The sequence below is a fragment of the Panthera onca genome, chromosome A1 (genome assembly GCF_046562875.1).
Source record: "Panthera onca isolate mPanOnc1 chromosome A1, mPanOnc1 haplotype 2, whole genome shotgun sequence".
Classification (NCBI taxonomy): domain Eukaryota; kingdom Metazoa; phylum Chordata; class Mammalia; order Carnivora; family Felidae; genus Panthera; species Panthera onca.
The window spans coordinates 232,729,886-232,752,042 of NC_138339.1; the positions used below are offsets into that span (position 1 = coordinate 232,729,886).

Below are 22,157 nucleotides of genomic sequence, written 5' to 3' on the forward strand. Positions count from 1 at the left end.
AAGAGCTTGATGTATTCTTAAGGCTTCGGCAAATTCCCCTCCCCCCCCCCCCCCCAAATCTCTTTTCAAGTGCTGTTATATAGTCAGGCTCCTAAATGACCTTCTATTTTTATGGTTCCAATTACAAAGAGGGAAAAAGGAAAAAAAAAAAAAAAAAGCAGTCCCCAAATTAGAAAACAGCCACAGAATCTGTCCTGTGCACTCGGAGGACCTTTGCACCGGGGCCGGCCTGTGGTGTCCATAGGAGGGCTGGTGCCACTGTCAGCGCCCTCAGAGTTTGGGGGCAGGGGTGGGGGTCAGAGGCTGACAGCCCCACGTGAACTCGGCAGACCGCGCTTCCCTCGGGAAATGCCTAGACTTGCTGGGCTCCAACATATTTCTCTGCCTTTTCCTGAAGACCAAAAGGATGCAATTAAGATCTCCGCGTGAGGCGTCCCTGGATCTTTGTCCCTTCTTTGGGGGGAAAAGAAAGAATGAAATGCAAAGCTTCTTTTCCAGGTACAAGAGAACTTCAGTCCTTCGATGGGAACGGTACCAAGTACACACGCACTGGCCTGATACAGGTGTGCGCGTGTGCACGAAACCCCAGCTACGTGGGGGGCAGATGTCCCGTGTATATACCCGTGTGCGTACTGAGTGTGTGTGAGAGATGCGAGGGCAGCGATGTTACAGTCTAGAGAACGGAGAATACCGATCGCGAAAAAGAGCGCGATGACGTGTGATTTCAAAACTGTGGCATTAACGTGTTTCAAGTTAGAGGAGAAAGGATATCATTCCTCTTGGGTTCGTTTTCTTCTACTAATCAGTAACAGTTCAGATGTTCACCGATTTTCCCTGATGATGATCAGGCATATCTGGCAGAAATCGCTTACATTCCTTACGGAACGGCCAGTCCTTACTGTTCTTTTTTATTTTAAATCTTATAATCTAACTTGTATAGAAGAGAGACATTTTATTTTATTTTATTTTATTTTATTTTATTTTATTTTATTTTATTTTATTTTATTTTATTTTATTTTATATATTTTTAAAAGTTAATTTATTTTTTTAAAACAACATGAGCATAATTTTATTTAGCCTCCATATTAGGCATGTTTTTTTTTTTTTTATGTCTTAAATATCTCCTGCCATTTTATTTTTTTTTCAATATATGAAATTTATAGTCAAATTGGTTTCCACACAACACCCAGCGCTCATCCCAAAAGGTGCCCTCCTCAATACCCATCACCCACCCTCCCCTCCCTCCCACCCCCCATCAACCCTCGGTTCTCAATTTTTAAGAGTCTAGAAGAGAGAGATTTTAAAAACATCTGGGCAAGTCTGATACACGGAGCTGGTACAGTTAGGCGTTGTTACGGTAGAAGGTGTGCGCTCTTTTAGGGATACGTGGGGCTGAAATGACACGATGTCTGAGATTTGCTTCAAAATACTTCACAGAAGAGAAAACAGAAAGAAATAAGGATAGATCCGAACAGCTGTGGCAAAATCTTGATAACTTCAGTCTGGGCGGTGAGTCTGTGGGGCTTTAGTACATTAGGTCTCTACTTAACCAGTATGTTTGAAAATAACGAACAGTTAAATGAAAGCTCTTACGAGAAACAGCGTATCTGTCCCCCGTGCAGGTGTGTATGTTTACAGGTGTTAATGGAGTGCCAGTTACACGCTAGGCCCTTGCCTTACTCTGAGGACGGAGTGACTAAGCAGATGGGGCCCCATCCCCTGGAGCGGCTGGCCCAGGGGGGCCACTTAGAAAGTGGTCAGTGCTCTGGGGGAGGACTTGACAGGCCCGGAGGGGAGACCACCCAGAGAGACTCAGTGGTTTAACGGTCCGGAGCCCCTTCTCAGCTCAAGGAGAGGGATAATCACAGAACTTTTTCCTGGTCACCACAGTCCCATCTATCCTACCTTCTTCCTCACCTACTTTATTCTCTATCATCGTATGTCAATCATTGCTGCCATTGGCTACCCTGGGTCAACCGCTCATTCTTTCTGGAACTGGGCTGTTCCTCCTGGAACAGCCTGGAGGCTGAAGTTCCTCCTGGTTGGAAAAGCTCCATAATCTGCCCACAACATGTATAAATTAGAGCCCAGCAGGCTCTCTGCTCACCACAAATTCTGGGTAGGGAATGCGTTGTGGATGGTCTTGACTGTCAGACAAGGAAGCCTGGGCTTTCTTCAGTACGCCCTTCGGAACTTTGGAGCAGAAAGGTTTCCACTAAAAATGCGAACATTCGGGGGATGGTCTGAGGTGGGAAAAGCCAGCGGGCAGCAAGGCCAGTGAAGATACTCCTGACTGGGTCAGAGTGGAGGGAAGTGTCTTTTTTGTTGTTGGGATTTTGTTAAGTTCACGCAGAACCTGGGTTATGTAGAACATGATACATGACAAATAAATATTTACACCAAAATTTGAGTAGTAAACCATACGAAAACCGTAGTTTGCTGATAATAATGTGTGTTTGAGAGAGCATGTTACCTTCTGTCTTTAAAAGGGTACTCTACTAGCTAGCTTAATAAGAGATTTCATGGACTTTTAGAAACAGAGGAGATTGTTTTATAATTAAACACTCGAGGCCTAAGCAGTTAAAGCGCTTCTCATGATATCCCCAAACTTGGAAAGAAATAGACTGAATTTAATAACTCATGCTGTGTGTTTCCATATACACTTAATTAGCCCTGGAAAAAAATCAACTGTATAATGGAATATTCTGATTAAAAGCCAACCTTTTATAGATGTGAAATGCTATTATTTCCTTGAGGTTTCCATTCATTAACATAACTTTTTTTTCTTCCCCCCTGTGTTTGCATGTTTCCTCTTCCATGAACTCATTAAAATCTAGATATTCAATTTCCTAATTTTTGCATTTTTACTTAGTATTTAACATTTAGGACAGGAAGGATGTACGAAGATACGCTGGTGTGGGTTTCTTTCAGTTCAAGCAAAATGTGTTTTCTGTTTGTAGGTTCTAAGGATGGATATGGGGGGACACTCCAAGGGAAAGAAGAGAATGCATTTTGTTATCTTGTTATCTCAGGACTTAACCAGTGATGATTTTGATTCCACCTGTCACCCTGGACTGGACCATGCTACCATGCTACAAAGCAATATAGTAATGACCTACTTTTTTTTTTCTTTAAACAGATATGACTTCTGCTCCAGTAATGATGAGCCCCTGATCCTGGATCCTGACAGCAACGTAGGAAACAGGATTGAGAGCATCACGCAGCGCACGGCAATAATAGAAGGAAAGAATAAGGTACTGTCTGCAAAAATGTGCATTTGGGATATTTATTTTAAAAACACGCGCTCAGCTCCCGGTTCTAGGTTGACTAGAGCCAGAAGTCATTCGAATGCTCAAAACAAAAATTCAAAGAGAAGAAAGACGAGATCTGAGACAGGTCTTCGTGCATAGATACTCTGAGACTTCTCGCACTCAGTTCTCCAGTGGGCCACCACTTTCAAAGGAATGAGTACTAGGTCCCAAAGGAGCTGCCTCTCAAATATCAATGGCTCTCGACCCTAGCTGAGTATTAGAATACTCCACGAATTATTAATTGCATTTGAATCTCTGGAGTAGAGCCTAAGGTTCATAAAAATTATCTGGGAGATTCTAGCATGGACCCAGGACTGAGAATCCCTGATAACCCATAGAGTAGGGTGTCGATAAGCATAAGCTGGTACAAGACTTAGGGCTCGAGTGGAATGTTTCCATTTCACAAAACATGTTGTTTTTCCCCCTCTGCCTTTGCAAGGGCAAAACCTTACTCAGGGTATGCAAACACAGTATGTTAGGATTCCCTGACCTAAGAAATGCAAATCAAAACCACGATGAGCTGTTGCCTGACACCTGTCAGAATGGCCATTATCAAAAAGACAAGAAATAATAAGTATTGGTGAGGATGTGGAGAAAAGGGAACCCTTGTGCCCTGTTGGCGAAACTCTAAATTTACACAGCTGCTATGGACGACATGGAGGTTTTTGGAGGTTCCTCCAAAAATTACAAATGGAACTACCACGTGATCCAGCAGTTTGACTTCTGGGTATGTATCCAAAAGAAAACAAAAGCACCATGTCAAAGATACGTGCACCCTCAAGTTCATAGCAGCATTACTTACAGTAGCCCATTTATGGAAGCAAATGAAGTGTCCATCAGTGAATGAATGAAGACTATGTGGCCTGTGTAGACACAAAGGAATATTACTGAGCCACGAAAATGAATGAAGTCCTGCCACTTGGGACATTGATGGACTCGGAGGGCATTATGCAAAGTGAAAGACGTCGGGCAGAAAAAGACAAACACTGTCTGATCTCACTTACATGTGGAATCCAAAGCAAAACCCCAAGCTTATCGATAACAGAGAACAGATTGGTGGTGGGGTGAGGGGTGTGAAAAATAAGGTGATCAAGCCAAGTTCCAGTGATAAAGTAACTGAGTCCTGGGGATGTAATGCACGACATAGGGACTATCGTTGATAATACCGTATTGCATATTTGAAAGTTGCTAAGAGAATAGACGTTGGTAGTGCTCATCACAAGAAAAAAAAAAGTTGCTTAACTATGTATGATGACAGATGTTAACTAGACTTATTTGGGTGATTGTATGGTAATACATGCAAATTACGCTCTCCATTTGAAACGAATACAATGTTATGTATCAATTATACCCCACCTTTAAAAAAATAGACTTCTAACCAAAAAAAAAAAAAAATTCCCTGACCTAATGAGAGCCTAGTAGGCATCGTTGCTGGTGCTCTTTTTAGTATTAAAACATTTTTATTGAGGTATGATTGATGTACAAAACACTGTACAGATTTGACGTATACAGTTTAATGACTTTGGAGGTAAACGCACAGCCATGAAACCATCACCGCAGTCAATGCCATAAATTCACCCGTCGCCTCCAAGAGTTTCCTCCCATTGAATATATGAATGCATGAACGAGCGATACCCCTTAGCAGATGTTTCCATATAGGCCACAGCATGGTAAACTAGAGCTATTGTGTCCTATGGTGGATCTCGAGGACTTAACCTAGCATAACTAAAACTTTGTACCCATCGACCAATGTTGGAAATCCAACTCCTCCTCTAAAAAAGGACGCCAAGAACTGGAAAGGCTCAGAGATTTTACCCTACTTCTAGGCTACCACAGTTTTATGTTTGGTGGTTGAAAACCTGCTACTCGTGGGCCAGATGCAATGGACTTTATTACTCTCAGCAGATCTCCTGAGCTTCATGTTGGCCTTGGTCCCCCCCAGCCCTCAAGTGTCCAGGTAGAAATTGTGCACGCAGTGGATTTGCATAAGAGCGGAGGAACCTTGAACTTAGGGAACGCACACTGGGTTGCCTTTGCTGCCCTCTCCGCAAAAACACTGTGCGTTCGCTGCGCCCCTGACCTCCACTGAGCCTCAGTAGTAGCTGACATCTTCTGAACTGGGCACATCTCAGTAGACCTGAGACCTGGTGACTTTTGTCTGTTGACATTAGTGAAAAATACACTTAAAAATCTGCTCTTATCAGGCACAGGGGTAGCGATGCTTTAAAAAGGAGAAACCTATCAACCCATTGCCAAGTTGTCTATTTATATATGCATATCTTGATTTGGAGCCGTTCGTTCGTATGGATACTGTCGGCTGGAGTGTGATTATGCTTATGTTATCTGTGTGTCCAGCTGTATTTTTTGCGTTTGAAGGCACCAAAGTAGACGGCATCATTCCCCCCACATAGGGTTGAACAATAACAAATAACATCTGAATTCCTCATTCTGTAAAACTTTTTGACATTCGCCAGTCTTTGGGCAGAGTGCTTGTCTCCTTTTTAAAGATGAGAGGGGCACCTGGGTGGCTCAGTCGGTTAAGCATCTGACTTCGGCTCAGGTCACGATCTCACTCACGGTTGTGGGTTTGAGCCCCGCGTCGGGCTCTGTGCTGACAGCTCAGAGCCTGGGACCTGCTTCAGATTCTGTGTCTCCCCCTCTCTCTGCCCCTCCCCTACTCGTGTTCTGTCTCTCTCTCTCTCTCTCTCTCTCTCTCTCTCAAAAATAAACATTAAAAACAATTTTTTTAAATAAAGATAAGAAAAATGGGGGTGACGAGATGAACTCAAACAGCTTAAATGTGGTAAATGAGAAACTCAAAGCAAAGTGTTCCTGTCCCCAAAACCACTGCTCTACCAACTAGGTACAGAAATTACAGTGGTGACGGCTTGCAAAAAAATGTGAACAACCACTTGTCAAGGATTTAGGAAAAGTTTTTATGACCACAGCGGTGGTTAAAATTCTTTTTCTCTAATAGAAATGAACAGTAGTTGAAAACGTCCCATGATGGATAGCATGGGCAAGAGCACTTCAATGAGATGCTTTGAAAAGAGGAAATTCTGTAACCTTGAAAGTTGGAGTGACACCCCGTTTTTTTTAAAAGGAAACGCCTCAGAGTAGAAAGCAAGGCGGTTGTCACAAAGTACTAGAAAACTCTAAGATGCCATCAATTGTGTCAGTTTGTTTTGCCTTCTGACCACGTCAGGTACACGTACCGTTGGCTGCTGGATATTAACACGAGAACGTATGAGCCTACTTTCAGCGGCAGCTTCTAGTCCTGTTGTGGCATCCTAGCCACAAAAATACACAATAGGAAAAAAAAGTGAAAAATGAAAAAGCCAGATGAGGTTTCGAATTAGCCTGAATGAACCCTGAAGCAGCAGCCGGACTCCATGCAGGATACCTGGAAAGCACAGGGCGAGTGAAGGCCCAAACCCGGAGGGAGAGAAGAACTTCCCTGATTGTCTGTCATGTGGCTTGAAACAACTTTATCGTTTCGTAATTTTGTACCTCTGCAAAGGCTTTGTTTTTAATTTTTTTTAATGTGTATTTATTTTTGAGAGAGGGAGAGACAGAGTGCAAGCCGGGGAGGGGCAGAGAGAGAGAGAGAGAGACAGAGAGGGAGACGCAGAATCCGAAGCAGGCTCCGGGCTCCGAGCTGTCCGCACAGAGCCCGACGCGGGGCTCGAACCCACGAACCCCGAGATCATGACCTGAGCCGAAGTCGGACACTCAACCCACTGAGCCACCCAGGCGCCCCTGCGAAGGTTTTAAATATAGACCTCCAGACCCAGTGGGCACTTGTGTCCACAAGACTGCTTTTCTGTCCATGTTTAGCAAGCATAGTAAAGTCCCAGCTTAGACTATAAATGACCCTTTTACCTACAGTCACATAACGAGCCTGCCCAGCGACACCCCTCCCCCTGACAGATCAAGAGGATGGAGGGCTCACTGGAGCATCCGTAAGATTCCAGGCGTTTCCTTTTTTTTCCCCTTTTTTTTTTTTTTGTTTAACTCCTAGAAGGGTGCAGAGGACAATCAAATTTAGTTTCCTTATTGGCAAGTTTTGGCCTAGATCTGTGAAAAATGAGTCATCAATTGGAGTTGCTGATAACAAGTGAGGAGTTTTAGTATTGTTTAATGGGGTTGCCAGACTGTTGGGGTTGCAGCTATGGAGTAGGAAGTCGAAGGGACCCTGGGTTAGAAAACACAGTCAGGAAATACATATTACGGCGTTAACTCCGTGAGGCGGGAGAGTTGCGACAATTTTACCGTTCTGGCGACATTTCCGCCGAGGTAGTTTGCTAGTTTGGAGGTCACCTTGAGAAGTGTGCCGTATGGGACCGATCCACGAAAGAGGCATGAAACCTAATCACAGAATTGCAGTTCGGGTCTCATTTCCCATATTCCTCCAGGCTTTTTTTTTTTTTTTTTTTTTTTTTTTAATTCTCCTGTTCTATTTTCCCATCACTTGGCTCGAACGTGCCACCCGAGGTTAATTTTAGATGCTTCCATGTCCTTTATATATCTACTCTTATGTCCCCCTGACACACTTAAAAGGAAACGATATTAGAAACATCCCGAGATTAAAATCACCGTTCCATATTTAGACCTTTTAAAATGAGTTCTGGAAACTAGGCAGAATTACACATCATCCCATCCATTCTCTTCCATGAGGTTCAAACCGCATTGTAGTAGGGAGTTACTAATGCTTGGGGAGAGGGAAGGAAGGAAGGGGTATGAATAACTTCCCACTTTACAGTACCTGACAACACATTTCATCAGCATTCTTGGGTCGTGTAAAGGAACCCGGAGAATGACGTTAAGGGCCTTTTTCTACTGTCTAAATCCTTGGGGTCCTGGCAGGGCAAGGTAAAGGCACCCTCAAGCTGTAGATTCCACATGTAACAACTCAAATTCTTGGCACTTGGCCTTTTCAAGTATTAAGTTAATATTTGGTGTTCCAACTGTTGGCTATTTTCATGTTTTTCCCCCTTTAAAACAATAGTATTTGGTTACAGGCACCGGGGAAAGGATTTGTCCCTTTCACTCAGAAGACTCCTGCGTTTCGACTTAACGCCCTAGGAGAAGTTGTCTTCTGCCCAGAAAAACCGCACCCACCTACAATTCACACTTGAGCTTTTTCTGACCCTATAAAGTTTCTACTTCCGTTACCAAACATCTTTTGTTTTTCATGAAAACACGTTTCCGTTTGTAATTTAAAAATACATTATCTGGAAAAAGAAGTGCCCTAGAATCAGATAATTTTTAATAAAGTTGATCATAGGGTATGAATTTCATCTTATCTTTAAATTTCCTTCTTTATAACTTTTTCATTCATCCGTCCTGTTTTCAAACCTTATAATAATGTATCAGTTGAAAAACAGCTTGCAGCTTGTGTCAAATAATAAGAAAGAACCGAGTATTTCTGTCCCTAGGAAGATTTCAGCTTATGTGACCCATCTCTGCCAATTTAAGGATGTATTCTTCAAGAAAAATTCAATCCAAAGAGTAGACAGAACACTACCAATAGATCTGTGCTTTTCCATCTAAAGAGTTTTAAGGCGAAAAGCAGTTTCATGTAGAGATCAAGGGTAATATACCCACCTCACGGGGCTATAGGGAGGAGTAAATGAGATAATACCTCACACATTGGCACACAGCTAGAGGGCTACATAAATGTACCCAGAAACAAATAATGTAAACCCCCATCAATGTCATTTTCTCATTCGATTTTAATAGAAACTTGGGAGAGGTGAGTTCTGGAGCAGACTTGCCTATGGCTAAGGTGTTGGTTTGGGGAGGGCTCATTCAAGCAAAATAAGAGAGACTCGGATGCATTTGTATCTCTCTGGCTCATCGTGTGACCTGTATTCCTTTCATTCCTAGGTATCTCGATTTTATTCTCTGATTACACAGGGGTTCTGAGCTATCCATCTGTTCATTGGAATTATCGCCAGATTGCCTGCCCAAGTCTTAACTATGGCAGATGTGCACGTCTGAATTGACTTTCCCTTGCTCATTTGCTTTGAGTTCAGTGAAATCAAAATAATTTTAATAGAAACGCAGATAGAACTTTCAGATTCAGGTGATCACTGTCCCTAATATCAGCATTCTCAGTACAGACAGAAATGAGTTCCTCACTTATTTATTGAGCAACAAATCAAAGAACGTAGATAGGATTGTGCCGAGCCCTGCGAGGATAAACACTTGAGAGCTAACGTCATGAGAAAAGCAGTGCTTGAGTTGGGGGGGGGGGGGGGACCTTCATTGGTGTCCCTTGGGTCTGAACTGGCTGCGTCTGGGCCCAAGTTTCCAGAGACCAAATAAAGAAGTCAGAGTCTTACTTGATGGTCTGCATTGTCCCAGCGGCCACAAGCTAACACTTCTTTTCACGTTGCTGCCTGCAAGCTTCTCTTCGAAGTACTTCCATTTTCTTCCATGGCTTTTAAGTGGGGGGTGCGATAATTCAAAAGAAATATTCTGGAGAGCTCTTTCCTCTTACTTGCCACCTCTTATATCGATTGATAATTAACATAGAGAAAAAAAATAATTGACATAGAGAAAAAGACCCCTGAGCTCCTTCAGGGTCTTCTCTACTGGTTATTTGCCTGCATGGGAGTGTTTTCTCTGCAGAAGAGAGAATAACACATATTTGGCCATCAAGTAGGGAATTTCGTCTCTATCACCTTAAAGTAGGCCTTCAAGGACTCTTCAAGATTAAGAATAGGGTTTGTGTCACGTTCTTCTCTGTTTCCCCTACAACATCTGCTCAGTGCCTTGATGAACACCCAATCAGTGAGGGCGAAGTTGAATGAGAATTGCCACAAATTGCAGATGTTTTCGTTGCCAATAATGTCAACAACATACAGGATATATGAGCAGATGTAATTAAACAGATCCAACAAACAGAAGAGGAAACAACACGTAATATACATTCTACCATAGTGAAAATTACAGAAAATTTGCTGACCAAAACAAACAAAAAAACTAGGAGTGTAGTTTTCAGTCGTCTTGATCTGTAGATAAAAGACAGAAACATGTCCATTTATTGGCTGGGATAGGAGAACATAAGTGAAGTGACTAGCCCCTTACTTAGCAACTCAGAAAAATGTTAGGACCCTTTGTAGAGTTTGTGTTCATCGTCTTAGCATGCCCACTGTCACATTTTAGTCTATATATTACTTTAGCCTGTGAATCACTGGGTCTAATTAACGCTTCGGCAAGGACACCCCTCTCATCCAGAGGCATCACTACAGGCAGCCTCTGTAATTTCAAAGCCTCTGACCAGTGATTTGTGTTCTAGAGCAAGAGCTGCAACAATCTAGAAATAATGGGATAAATTCTTTTTTTTTTTGTCCTTTTAAATATAAAAAACTTAACTAGCTTTTTTCATTTTTTTTTTAATGTATAAGTATGTATTTTTTGCCAGGCTGGGTTAAATTTTAAAACCAACCATCTGTTGCGTATTACTGATTTTTATCTTTATTCTTTTAATCGATCTTTAAAAGACAGCAAAGCGGGTCTTAAAGCTGTGTAAATGTGTGTCGCACTACTCTTTGAGACATCACAGCTTAGATCGTGCCTTCACACTCACCCCAGTGTCTCTTTCAGGGCTCATTAGTCAAATAGCACTAAAATCTAGTGAAACGATACTGTCGTATTCACAACTTTGGTCTTCATTTCCTAGACTGGGAATTGGCAGGCAAAGAAGTTGAGTAATTTGTGTGTGCACGCACACACACACACACACACACACACACACACACACTGACAACCTCAGTGAACTTTCCAGCCTCTCCCCCAGCACCTTCGGGGCTATGAGGCTACGTTCTTTGCCTACAAGAAAGGGTTCAGCCAGCCTTTCTCCACTGTCCCTGCCCACTGGACATGCCCATTACAGAAGCAAACAGCAAAGAGACCTCCTGTTACCAAACGCATCCATAATCTCAGGTCATCCGAACAAAAGGGAAGGCCTCGGCCTCACCTGTTCCTCTCATTGACGTGGAAGTGACCACCTCACAGAGTAGGACGTGCCGTCCCGCATCTCGGCTTTAGGTCTATAATTGTTACGCCAGCAGCACGAGATAAATAAGCCTGAAACCCTCATACGAGTCGGATGTCATAGCCCCCGGTCTCCTGAGGATCTGCTTTCCTGTTATTTTTCCATTCTTGCTGGGGCTCGGTGGAGGGAGAGCCTTCTGGTAAACCACCGTGCGTGCAATCGTACCCTTGCTGAATGAATGGAAGAGCTGAATCATTGCAGCCCTCAGAAGAATCTTCGGGATGTTCAAATGGTTCTTTGCTCTCGCTAAAGTTTCCTTTTCTTTCACAGACGGCGAGTACCTTGGTTGTGGCGGACGCTAGGATTTCTGGAATCTACAGTTGCGTGGCTTCTAATAAAGTAGGGACTGTGGAAAGAAACATAAACTTTTATATCACAGGTAAGCGATATACCCTCTACTCACAAAGATAGCCTGGTGACCTTGATGTCCTTTCAATTTGCTTCTTGGTGCACTTAGAGCTGGAAGGATTTTTGTTTTTAAAAAATTCCATAGAATTGTTTGTTAAACGTTGAGTACCTTCATCCTTGCCCTCAGGAATAGAATTTGGCGTCACTGGATCTAACAAGTGATTTCTCTGAGTTCCCTTGTAGAGCCGTCTGCGTGCATCTTCCTCCCAGATTGGGTCGTGAGGTTAGGATCTTGTCGTACTCGTTTTTAAACTCTTTTCCGCACCTGGCACGGGGTCTGGTACATAGCGGTTGTTTGGTAATAATCAAGGAAGCCAAACCTTTGATGACATGTTTTTTTTTTTTTTAATTAAAAAGCTAATTGTCTCACAACGTCAGTCATTTCTGCTTTTGAGGAATGAGGCTCTCCTATAGAACTCTGAAACTGAGTTTGTTGACGGTAACTACTCATGTGCTGTTTTTTTGGTAGCATTTACTGATTTTCAGCCTTAAATGTGATGGTCTCTGCAAATCTTAAAATGTCCAAGGGACACAAATGGCACTCCTATGTCCCTCCATGGGTACAGGAAGGAAGTAAGTAGCTCAAAGTATAAAAACAATTGCCTGGCTCCACACTCCCCCAATTTTCTGAGGAAACCCGGGCAGTTTGCCAGCTTTCTGGAAACTTCGCGCTGCATGGGGCAGGCTGCAGCAGTTGCCTAGAGTTCTCTAGAAAGAAATAGGTAGGTCTGATTGCATGAGACATATGGGATGTCAGATCACAGGGAGCCTTCCGGCAAGTTAGCCAATCCTCAGAGAAGCTGTGTCGTGGGAGATCTCCTGAGGTAGATTCTCACAGAATGTGAGAGCCGGAAGAGACTTGAGAGGCTATTCAGCCTGATAGCCCCCACACTTTCCAGGTGAGGAAATGGGGTTTGGAGAGGTGAAGAGGGACACAGCAGAGCCACTCCTAGACCGGGTCAGCCCCTGTCCCCTTACAGCTGAGAAGTATAAGGGAAATCGTGTTTGTATCTACTCCAAGTTGGAAAATTCCTTTATTTAGAGAAGGATTCAGATAGCCATTGCACACAATATTGGTTCTCTTATCAGTGTTGGATGATTTGGACCACTTAGGAACAAAGGTTTGTACTGTCCTTTATGTTTGATTGGAAACAAATTCCTATGCAAATCCCTGGTCACCGTACGTATGATTTGATGTATAAAAGATTGAGCAATCCTGTGCTGAACGTTCAACAAGTTTATACAAGTTTAGTGGGCACTCCCCATTGAATAGAACAGTTCAGCGCTGCCCTGAGCACTTGAACGGCTCTCCGTGAAGCCCCGTCTTTATAGGAAGACAGTTTTAACACAAAAAAGAAATGTCACATCCTCATATCAAGAGGCATGTGTAGCAGCAAGGTGGCAGGTGCATTTACCGATGCTAAGCCAATGCTGTCCGATAGAGATTACAAGCCACACACGTAATTTAGAATTTTCCAGTAAAACTACATTTTTGAAGAATAAAAAGTAAGATGAATTTTATGTAAGCCAGTGTATCCAAAATATCATCATCTTGACATGCGATCGATATTTTCAAAACCTTGTTCGGCTTCAGTGTTTAAAATTTAAAGTAATTGAGATAAAACGGAATAAAATTCAGTTCTTGGCCGTCACACTCGCCCCATTCGAAGGGCTCGGTAGCCACACGTGGCCAGTGGGTACCGTGTGGTCCAGTGGTGCTCTGAGCCTCTGAGAAGGAAGGGCTGAGGTGGTCCGGGGGAAGGAGGGCATGAAATCTGACCAGGTAGAAAGAAGAGGCTAGCCTTGCCCTGACGTTCTCAGAGCCCAGACCGGATACCATGCTATGGTTCAGCTTCTCATGGGCAAACAGACCTCTCCACGATGGCCCGAAATGTGAGACGCGGATGCTGAATTCGGGGACTACTCACAGGTCCACAGCGGGATGTGACAGTGCCTGAAGGTGCAGAAGGAACTGACCCCCGTCTTCTCTTTCTATTCCTGGCTCTGCCCCACTCGTGCACCCACGTGTATGGTCATCCAAGTACTGTCCACACCCCTAACAGTCTTCCCTGGGACCTAGAAGTGTGCACACTCATGAGCAGTCTGACCTCAGGAGGACTTTTTCAGTCTGGAAGCAGACTTGAGGCCATCTTTACAGGGAATTCTGGGATCCCCAGGACCCCCCCCCCAAAAAAAAAGACATGAAACGGGGGGTGGCACAGGCTTGGGGTGGCATGCTTTCCTGACCCCACAGACTCTTTATATTGGGGCGGGGGTGGCGGGAAGGACAGCCAGCATAGAGCCAAGTAAAGGCCCAGGGCAGGGACCCCTCTTGCCTGGATCTGAAGGCAGTACCGGAAGAGGAGTTACCAAGAGTGGAGGGGAATGTTGTGTTCGTTTCCTTGTTGTTCGGAGTCCCCCGAAATGATTAATTTGATGACCAGCCTCAACTGCAACAACCAATATCTAGCCCATCCTACTGAACTTTGCATTGTTGTGTGTCTGTCTGTGGTCAGCATGTCTGTTGAACGCAGACAGAGATTCCCTCCTACTCCTTCCACATTATACAGTTTTTAACCATGGGATGGCTGAAATCCTTTCTAGATCTCCAGGCTTGTCCTCAGAAAGGGGCGATGAGAATCCAACTCAAACATACGTACTTGAGGCTTACAGTGTTTTCCTCTAGAAATTCAAGAGCTTTCATCTTAAACTGAATAGAATTGCTCTGAATTATTTTCTGCTAGTCCTGAAAAGTTCTAGTTTTGGTCATTATAATTTGCTTATATTCATTGTTTTTTTTAATTATGACTCTTTCCTTTCATAAATCCTTGTCATGAGATTTATTCTCAACTAGAGATAGAGCTAAATACTCAGGAATGTTGCCCCTTCCATGTCTATTTTCTGAAAGATGAATGCATATTGGCTTGGTGTTTATATTTAACCTAGTGGAAGCACTGGTTTAAAAGATCTGTCTAAAATTCACCTGTTCTAAATCAAAAGATCTGGATTTGGATCCTTACTGGTCCTCATTTCGGTCTTGTTGCCCGTTCGTTAAAATATCACAACAATTTAACACAGTTGCCTTCCAAACTAATGAAAGCAAGTTGGCCTTGGCCTTTAGAATTCCCCACCCCTTCTGCTCTAAACTTTGCCATTCACTTGCCCGTAGTAGCTACTTGAAACAAACAACTTTCTAGTAACCACTCACTTCTTAGGGAATGTTATTTCTGTTCTTCAGCAGAAGGAAAGCCTTCTTTATTAGGACCTGACAAGCTGTACCTCTCAACCTGTGCATTTCTATGCTTGTCTGTTTCGTGAGCTTAATTCACGTGTTTGATCCAACTGAGTCAAAATGTCCATCCCCTAATACACATCTGTGTAAATAGATTACTCTTGCACCTACCCCTAAATCAGATATCTCTTCCGAGCAAGGATTGATTCTTCTCCATGACGTCCCATAAGATGCCATGGATGTGATACGCATTAGTTGGGGCCGACGAGGATTGTGCCGAAATCTGCAACAGATACGCAAGTGTGGGAAGGTCGCCTGCTTTCGCTTCGTTAGAAGGCAGTTCTTTCCTGGGTCTGTTTTTGTACTCCATCTAAAAAAAAAATTAAAAAAAAAATCCACAGGAATTGAGAGGAAAAAATCCCTCTGGATTCGTTAACTAGTGTTAGGACGTTTTACTTATCGTCTTCTATGGATCAGAAGAGAATGCCAAAGGAGGTAGCCTGAGAAAGAGTCGTTTCTAAGAGGCTGTCTGGTGACATGAACTAAAGTGACTTCGCTAACGGTGTGAGAAGCAGACCTCAAAACCCAGCTGGTTCTTTTCTTTGCTTCCGTGTGTGTGTGTTTTTGCCATTTGCTGGCACTCCGCGGGACTACGGCTGGGTGTGTTAGCAATTACTGGGCAACCCCCAGTAATTGTTCCTGTTCAGTGCAGGCAGGAACAGCACTGCCTTATCTCCCTGGTTTCCCAGTGTCACTAAATGCATTTTATTTTGAGATTCCTCGTGGTGCTTGGCAAAGATAAACAAAATCTTCCATCAGGAAACCTGTGAGCTATTTCCACAGGAAGTTTCAAATCACTAAAGTAAATAGAAACTCTGCATGATCTCAATGGTGTTACTTGGGCTCGCTTGGGTTCTAACCGCCAGGACGGGACCTCATAAATGGCAACCCCGGGGTCTTTGAAGAAATGATTCGACTGTGGCCCGTGTGCACACGAAGGCTGGTATCTGTGAAGAAGCCGATGGCTGACGTTTTACTCCTCAGGCTTGGAAAATGTCCCCAACGTAAAAAGATGCTGAGTTAGAGGGGCTATTTCTGACACCTTATTGTTATGCTGAAAACGACTGTTAGCTGCTTCGGCAGCTTCTGACCCATTCTTAGCTTTTCATTTTAAAAGCAGGAAAACCTTTGCTGGTCTCCTCTCCAGCCACTGACAGCTTCATAAGCCACTGTTACCCCCTGCTCCCAGGTTTCAAATGAATACTTTGGCATTTCTTCAGACGTGACACTTTATAATAAAGTCAAAGCCCAGAAAAATCAGAAAAACAAGCAAAGTCCGATTTAGGAAAGAGTTGATATGATATCTAATTTTGGACTATTGTCCCCCTAAGGTTTAAAGGTTTCTTTATAGCTTTGTGTGCAACGGATAATAATAATAATAGCAGAACATAATGCTTTTCATCTTCAAAGTACTTTGTAAAATGTTGGCCCAAATTCTTTGCTCAAATGCAGACATGCCACCAAGTGACAAGCAATGGGAGGGTTTTGAGAGCAGGTCAGTTCGGGGCCAGTGACCAATGATTTCTTTCTTTCTTTTTTTTTTTTTTTTAATCCTCCGGGGGAAATGCTCCCAAATGAGACCAGGGAGCTTGAGCGCAAAAAGCTGAGTGAAGGTCAAGGTTAAGAAAGCAGAGGAGGTGTGCTCCTGAGGTGTTGCTGGAGACAGAGATGGTTAGCTGGGGATTGACAGGAGAGAAACGGCTTCTGATGGCACGGTGGCTTTCAGAAGGTGTTCCCTACATTTTTGAGAGTAAACTTGATTTTTAGACATGACTCTCCCCCTCCCCCATCGGAGCATCAGGCGGCTCTTCCAGATTAGTTGACTGCATTTTGTTCTCGTACGTCCAAGTAGGACCGTCCCCCTGAAAGGGTACCTGAGCATGTGCCGTGGCTCTTCTCTGCCCACTGTGCCAGCCAAGGGCAGGCAAGGTAGATGGCACACCAGCAGCATGGATACTATCCATCCAATTGTAGGAAACCGGGGAGGCCAGTTGGTGTTTTTACTGGAAAAGTCTAGGCTTAAAGTGGTGTTGACCAGCATGGCTCAAGTCTCCTACCACGTACCTGGGACTTCCTCACTTATTTTGGAGAAGTTTGACCATTAAAGTACCCTTGGGGTTTTTTTGGGGTTTTTGTTTTTTGCTTTTTTGTTTTTTTGTTGTTAAAAAAGAAACAGAGGCACGAGGAGAAACCATGAGAGAGAGGAATGCTTTTAAATATTTATTTTTTGAGAGAGATGGTGCGCAGGGGAGGGGCAGAGAGAGGGAGACAGAAGATGAGAAGCAGGCTCTGTGCAAATAGCGGGACTCGAACTCGTGAACCATGAGACCATGATCTGAGCTACAGACGGACATTTAACCTACTGAGCCACCCAAGTTCCCCCCATCCTTGGTTTTTAGTACAAATGGCTCTTTTACGACTTGCCCATTTCGCCCAGTCGCCAGGAGGAGTCCTGTGCAGACTAAAGAAATGGGAAACGTGGTCATCATTCCAAGTTGTAAAACAAATTCCACTCTGTTGCCCCAAACAAGGAAAATGTCCCACCCGAAACAGCCTGCCTTGCATTTCCTGCCTCGCTTCTGATGGGCTGCCGTTAGGTGGCTCTTACCTATGTTGGATCAGTTCCCCAGAAAGGAAGAGACACATACTCATCCTTTTAAGGCTGATGCTGAGAGAATTCGTGTAGGAACAGTTGTTAAGATCTGTGACTGTCTCCGGATGAGACGCCTTGAGTTTTCTACGAACTGAAGCTCTTTGTTCTTGTTTTACAGACGTGCCCAACGGATTTCACGTTAACTTGGAAAAAATGCCGACGGAAGGAGAGGACCTGAAACTGTCTTGCACAGTTAACAAGTTCTTATACACAGACATTACTTGGCTTTTGCTGCGGACAGTTAAAAACCGCACAATGCATCACAGTATCAGCAAGCAAAAAATGGCCATCACTAAAGAATACTCTGTTACTCTCGATCTCACCGTCAAGAATGCTTCCCTGGAAGATTCAGGCACGTATGCCTGCAGAGCCAGGAACATATACACAGGGGAAGAAATCCTCCAGAAGAAAGAAGTTACAATTAGAGGTGAGCACTGCAGCAAAAAGGCTGTTTTCTCTCGGATCTCCAAATTTAAAAGCACAAGGAATGATTGTACCACACAAAATAATGTAAAACATTAAAGGACTCATTAAAAAGTAACAGTTGTCTCATATCATCTTGATTTATTGTCACTGTTGCTAACTTTCCGGCTCAGAGGAGATGCTCCTCCCAAAATGAGTTTGGAGATGATAGTGATGTTGAGCTCCCAAGGTCCCAGCCCGGGGCTCCCCACTCAGGCTCCCAGCCCGGGGCTCCCCACTCCGCTCTCTGGGGCCGACTTGGTGGGCGTTTGGATTTGGAGGATCCCTGCGGCGCATTCTCTGTTTTTTGTTTTTTTTTTGGTTTTTTTGTCAGTCTTTGCTGTCTTCTCCTGCCTGATAAACAACAACCTGGGACTGATCCTTTCCTCCCACTCTGGTGGCAGCCTCTTTGTATTTTTAAGTGTCGAAGCTACGCAAACTGAATAATTTAAACACGTGCGCTGGTTTCTGCCAAAGATGGACGTGAATAAGTTAATCTTCCAGCTCAGAACGAGTACAGTTGAACTTGAGACTCTGTCGGACCTCCGCCCGGTTTTCTTTTGTACTATTTTCTCCGCTCTTGATTTGTAAATGGCACCTGGATAGAAAGTTATAATGCTTATTTATTTGAAAATGCTTTTTATTATTATTATTATTATTATTATTATTTTTACATTAAGCACATTAATCTTAAACTGGAGTTCTAAAATGGGCCCCAGGAGTGCAAGATGTTGGTGTAGTTCAGAGGTATTAAAGCTTTATCACAGTATGAATTAAGAATGCCCACCGGAGTCCAGCCGGTTCGTAATCCGGGTAACCAGGCCACTGGTCAGCACGGGGCCTCTGAGTGGACCATGCAGCCACTGACCGCCTCTGACAAAAAGTGGGTCCTGCCTTCATTTTACGTGTATTTGTCCCCTGGTTATTCTTTTAAAGAACTCCCTTCTCTCTCAGTGATGGCATTCAGAGACAAACCACGATCCGTTTATCAAGGAAATCAAGGCTATCGTGACCGAAGGTTGAATGCATTCTTCTAAATGCGCCCGTCAAACAAAGTCCACTTTCCCTGTATGCAGATGGTGATAGGATTTTTGGGGGGATTAAGAAATGGCAAAATCACAGGAACAGAATTCAGGGAGCCGTGTTTAAATCAGGAGAGATTCTAATCTCTTGTAGGCTTGCATTTGAGGGGAAAGTGACTTTTTCACCAATTTAATATGCATTGTTCTGTTGTTCTCATCAATGATCGATCATGATATGTGACTTGCATGGACTATTGGAAAACAACCTCCAGGGACCAAAATAGCCGGGGCTGAGAACACAGTGGCCGGGCAGCTCAATAGAAGGTGACATTATGACAACGTTTCAGGCTTGGGAACTCACCAGACCGTTTCCTCCTTTAGGTAACAGACCCTGTCCCACGGGCTAAACTTGTCTTTCACGTGGGAATTGCTTTTGTCAAGTGTGAAGGAGTAGACAATAGCATTTCCCCAGAATGCCCGTTTCATGGAGCCCCAAATGCTCTGAAAACAATTAGGAACCTGGAAGTTGTCAGCCCAGAGGAAAGAATAATGAATTGTATCTTGAAATTTTACCTATGGCTCTTTTCGCCTGGCGTCTTTGTTCATTATAAGTCAGCGTGTTCCTTCGGGAAACAATGCCTCAGTGCCACAGATCGTGGGGACTCGATTGGGACTAAAGCTGAAAATGCAAGTAAAATGGCTGAGGGCTATCACTTCCGGAAAAGATGCCAAATTAGACGTGCAGAATCGATCGTTTCCTTCCCCTTGAAATTGCAGTCGCGATCTTTGCGGGGAGGGGAAGGGTGTTAGTACTGGCAGGAGATGATCTTAAGAATTCCATCGAGTAATTCGTTGTTCACTGTGGAATTCGTCCTTCCAGAGAGTTTCGGAAAGAAAGACCAACTGGGTGGGTTGTGTTTCGTATTCGTCACTCTTCTAGGTGTGGAGGAAGGGGAGGAGGAGAATGGGGGAAAGGGAAAGAAAAAAGAGCCTAATGTGGAGAATGATTGAGTTGGACTAGAGGACGTGAGGCTGGTTCCTCAGTTCCCATTCCAAGTGGAGAAGAGAAAACGGTGTCTTTATGAAACCTGGCAGATCTCTGGGGCCATAGCAGTGAAGAACCAGCGGGGAGTGATCTTTGGCTATCGATAACCAGCAGAAATACTCCGTTAATTCTGATTTTCTCAGTTGGCAGGGATCAGCTTCCCTTTGTTAAGTTGTGGAAAGCAGCTACCCATTCCGTCCAGCCACTGAGGCTTAAGAACAGGGGCTCAGTGTACCTTTGCCACCTCTCTCTTGCCTAAAGTTTGTCCAGGGCAGGTGGGGCCTTTGGGAACTCTCATGGCATTGTTTCCAGTACACCTGTCAGGGAAGCCAAATCCTGTCTGCGTTGGTGATGCTATAGTTTGTAGCTACGGTGATAATTTGGGTGTTGGAAGCCTTGTATCCAGACTTCCTTTTTGATAATAAGGCCTACAGGCGATGACAGATTGCTTTATCCTTTTTAGTGCATGGGAAATTGTAAATATGGTAGGGGAAGCTATTAAAGGTGTAACTCAGTGAGGTGTGTCTGAGTTTTAAACGAGATCTGTCAAATTTGGCTTGCCACCTGAACTAGACCGAATAGTAATATGGCCCCGTTCTTCGTTACCTTGTCTTGTTTCACCAATCTGTGTAGAGTCTTTGCTGTGTAAAAAAAAAAAAAAAAAAAATGTCGAAACTGTAACAATCAAGCACGTACAAGTGATCAGACTTGAAGATGTTGCCATCTGACTGCATTTTCTTTTAGGAAACACCACGTGACAGGTGGCCCAGAATGCCAACACAGAAATGTTGAAATGCTTCCGCCTGGGGGGTGGGTGGGGGGCGGGTGCAGGAGAGATTAGGAAAGATACACCGACAGAAGGGGAAAGGGCCATGGCAATCATTCATTCCACTCTACGCTTGAAGAGTTTCTATGTCAGGGCTCTCCTCTCAACCCTCTTTTTAGCCTCCAGATCCCATGTTGTGTAAAGTGAGGAAAGACCAGCGAGAAGCGTGGAAATCAAAGTTTAATGAGAACACTGTTCCTCCCGCCAGATTAGTAACCCTGCCGGGTCAACGTGCTGTTTGAGTTACGTGATAATCTGCTTTTTCACCTGAGATTTCTAAATTGCTTCAACGAATGCTCATCCTGAGAGTTTCCCTGCAGGAACAAAAAGAGAAAGGTTGTGGGACCGGGCAGAACCCTGCAGGGACGGGGGAATCAGGGCCACTGCAGTGTGTCACTTCTTAGAGCACTGTGATTATTCCCAGGCTGCTTTCACAGTATTAGTACAATAAGATGAGGAAATGCAAAATGGTCAGAGAAAGCTCCCTCTAATTGAAGACAGTGGCACAGAATGCGTAAGTCACGCCAAAACTCTTGATTTCTGTTCCAGGAGTTGCAACACGGGCAGGGGGGCGGGGGGAGAGGAGGAGGATTCGGGAGGGTTAGGACTTGTCTTCGTCCTTTTCACCTTGGAAGCTTGAGCTACCCATGCAGCACTCGCCTAACTAGAATGTATACACATCAGCGGGACTGACTACTTTGTTACATAGAGACGCTGTACTCACTGGGGCCTCGGGGTGCTGCTGTTCCAATGTGGGATTTTAATGTTGTAATGTATTGTATCCTAATGTATTAAATTCCTGTTGTTGTACTATATCGGTCGGCATTTTATTAAAATAAATTGTATTGTATCATATTTGTATGTTTTAAGAGAAAATAATATAAAATACAATACTTGTACTATTATATAGTGCAAAAACCACAAACCTTTGCCTCTGCCTCTTGAATTAATCCTTCGGTTGCTTGCACTGGGGAAGGGGTGAAGGAAGGAAATAATCAATAAAGCTTCCAAAGTCCACGCAATTCTCCTGTTGGGTCTGCCACCTTACAATTTAGGTTATGGATAGCTGAGCA

The 22,157-nt window shown here is 43.8% G+C and overlaps 1 protein-coding gene across 2 annotated transcripts in view; it reads left to right on the plus strand.

The window, feature by feature from the left end:
• The window catches only part of FLT1 (fms related receptor tyrosine kinase 1), a 176,479-nt gene that overhangs the window by 81,237 nt on the left and 73,085 nt on the right, over positions 1-22,157 (plus strand). For both annotated transcript variants that reach the window (XM_078443807.2, XM_060637463.3), the window contains exons 12-14: positions 3,140-3,254; positions 11,647-11,755; positions 17,848-18,156. In XM_078443807.2, the coding sequence (XP_078299933.2) occupies positions 3,140-3,254; positions 11,647-11,755; positions 17,848-18,156 (533 nt within the window). The remainder of the gene's footprint in view (positions 1-3,139; positions 3,255-11,646; positions 11,756-17,847; positions 18,157-22,157) is intronic.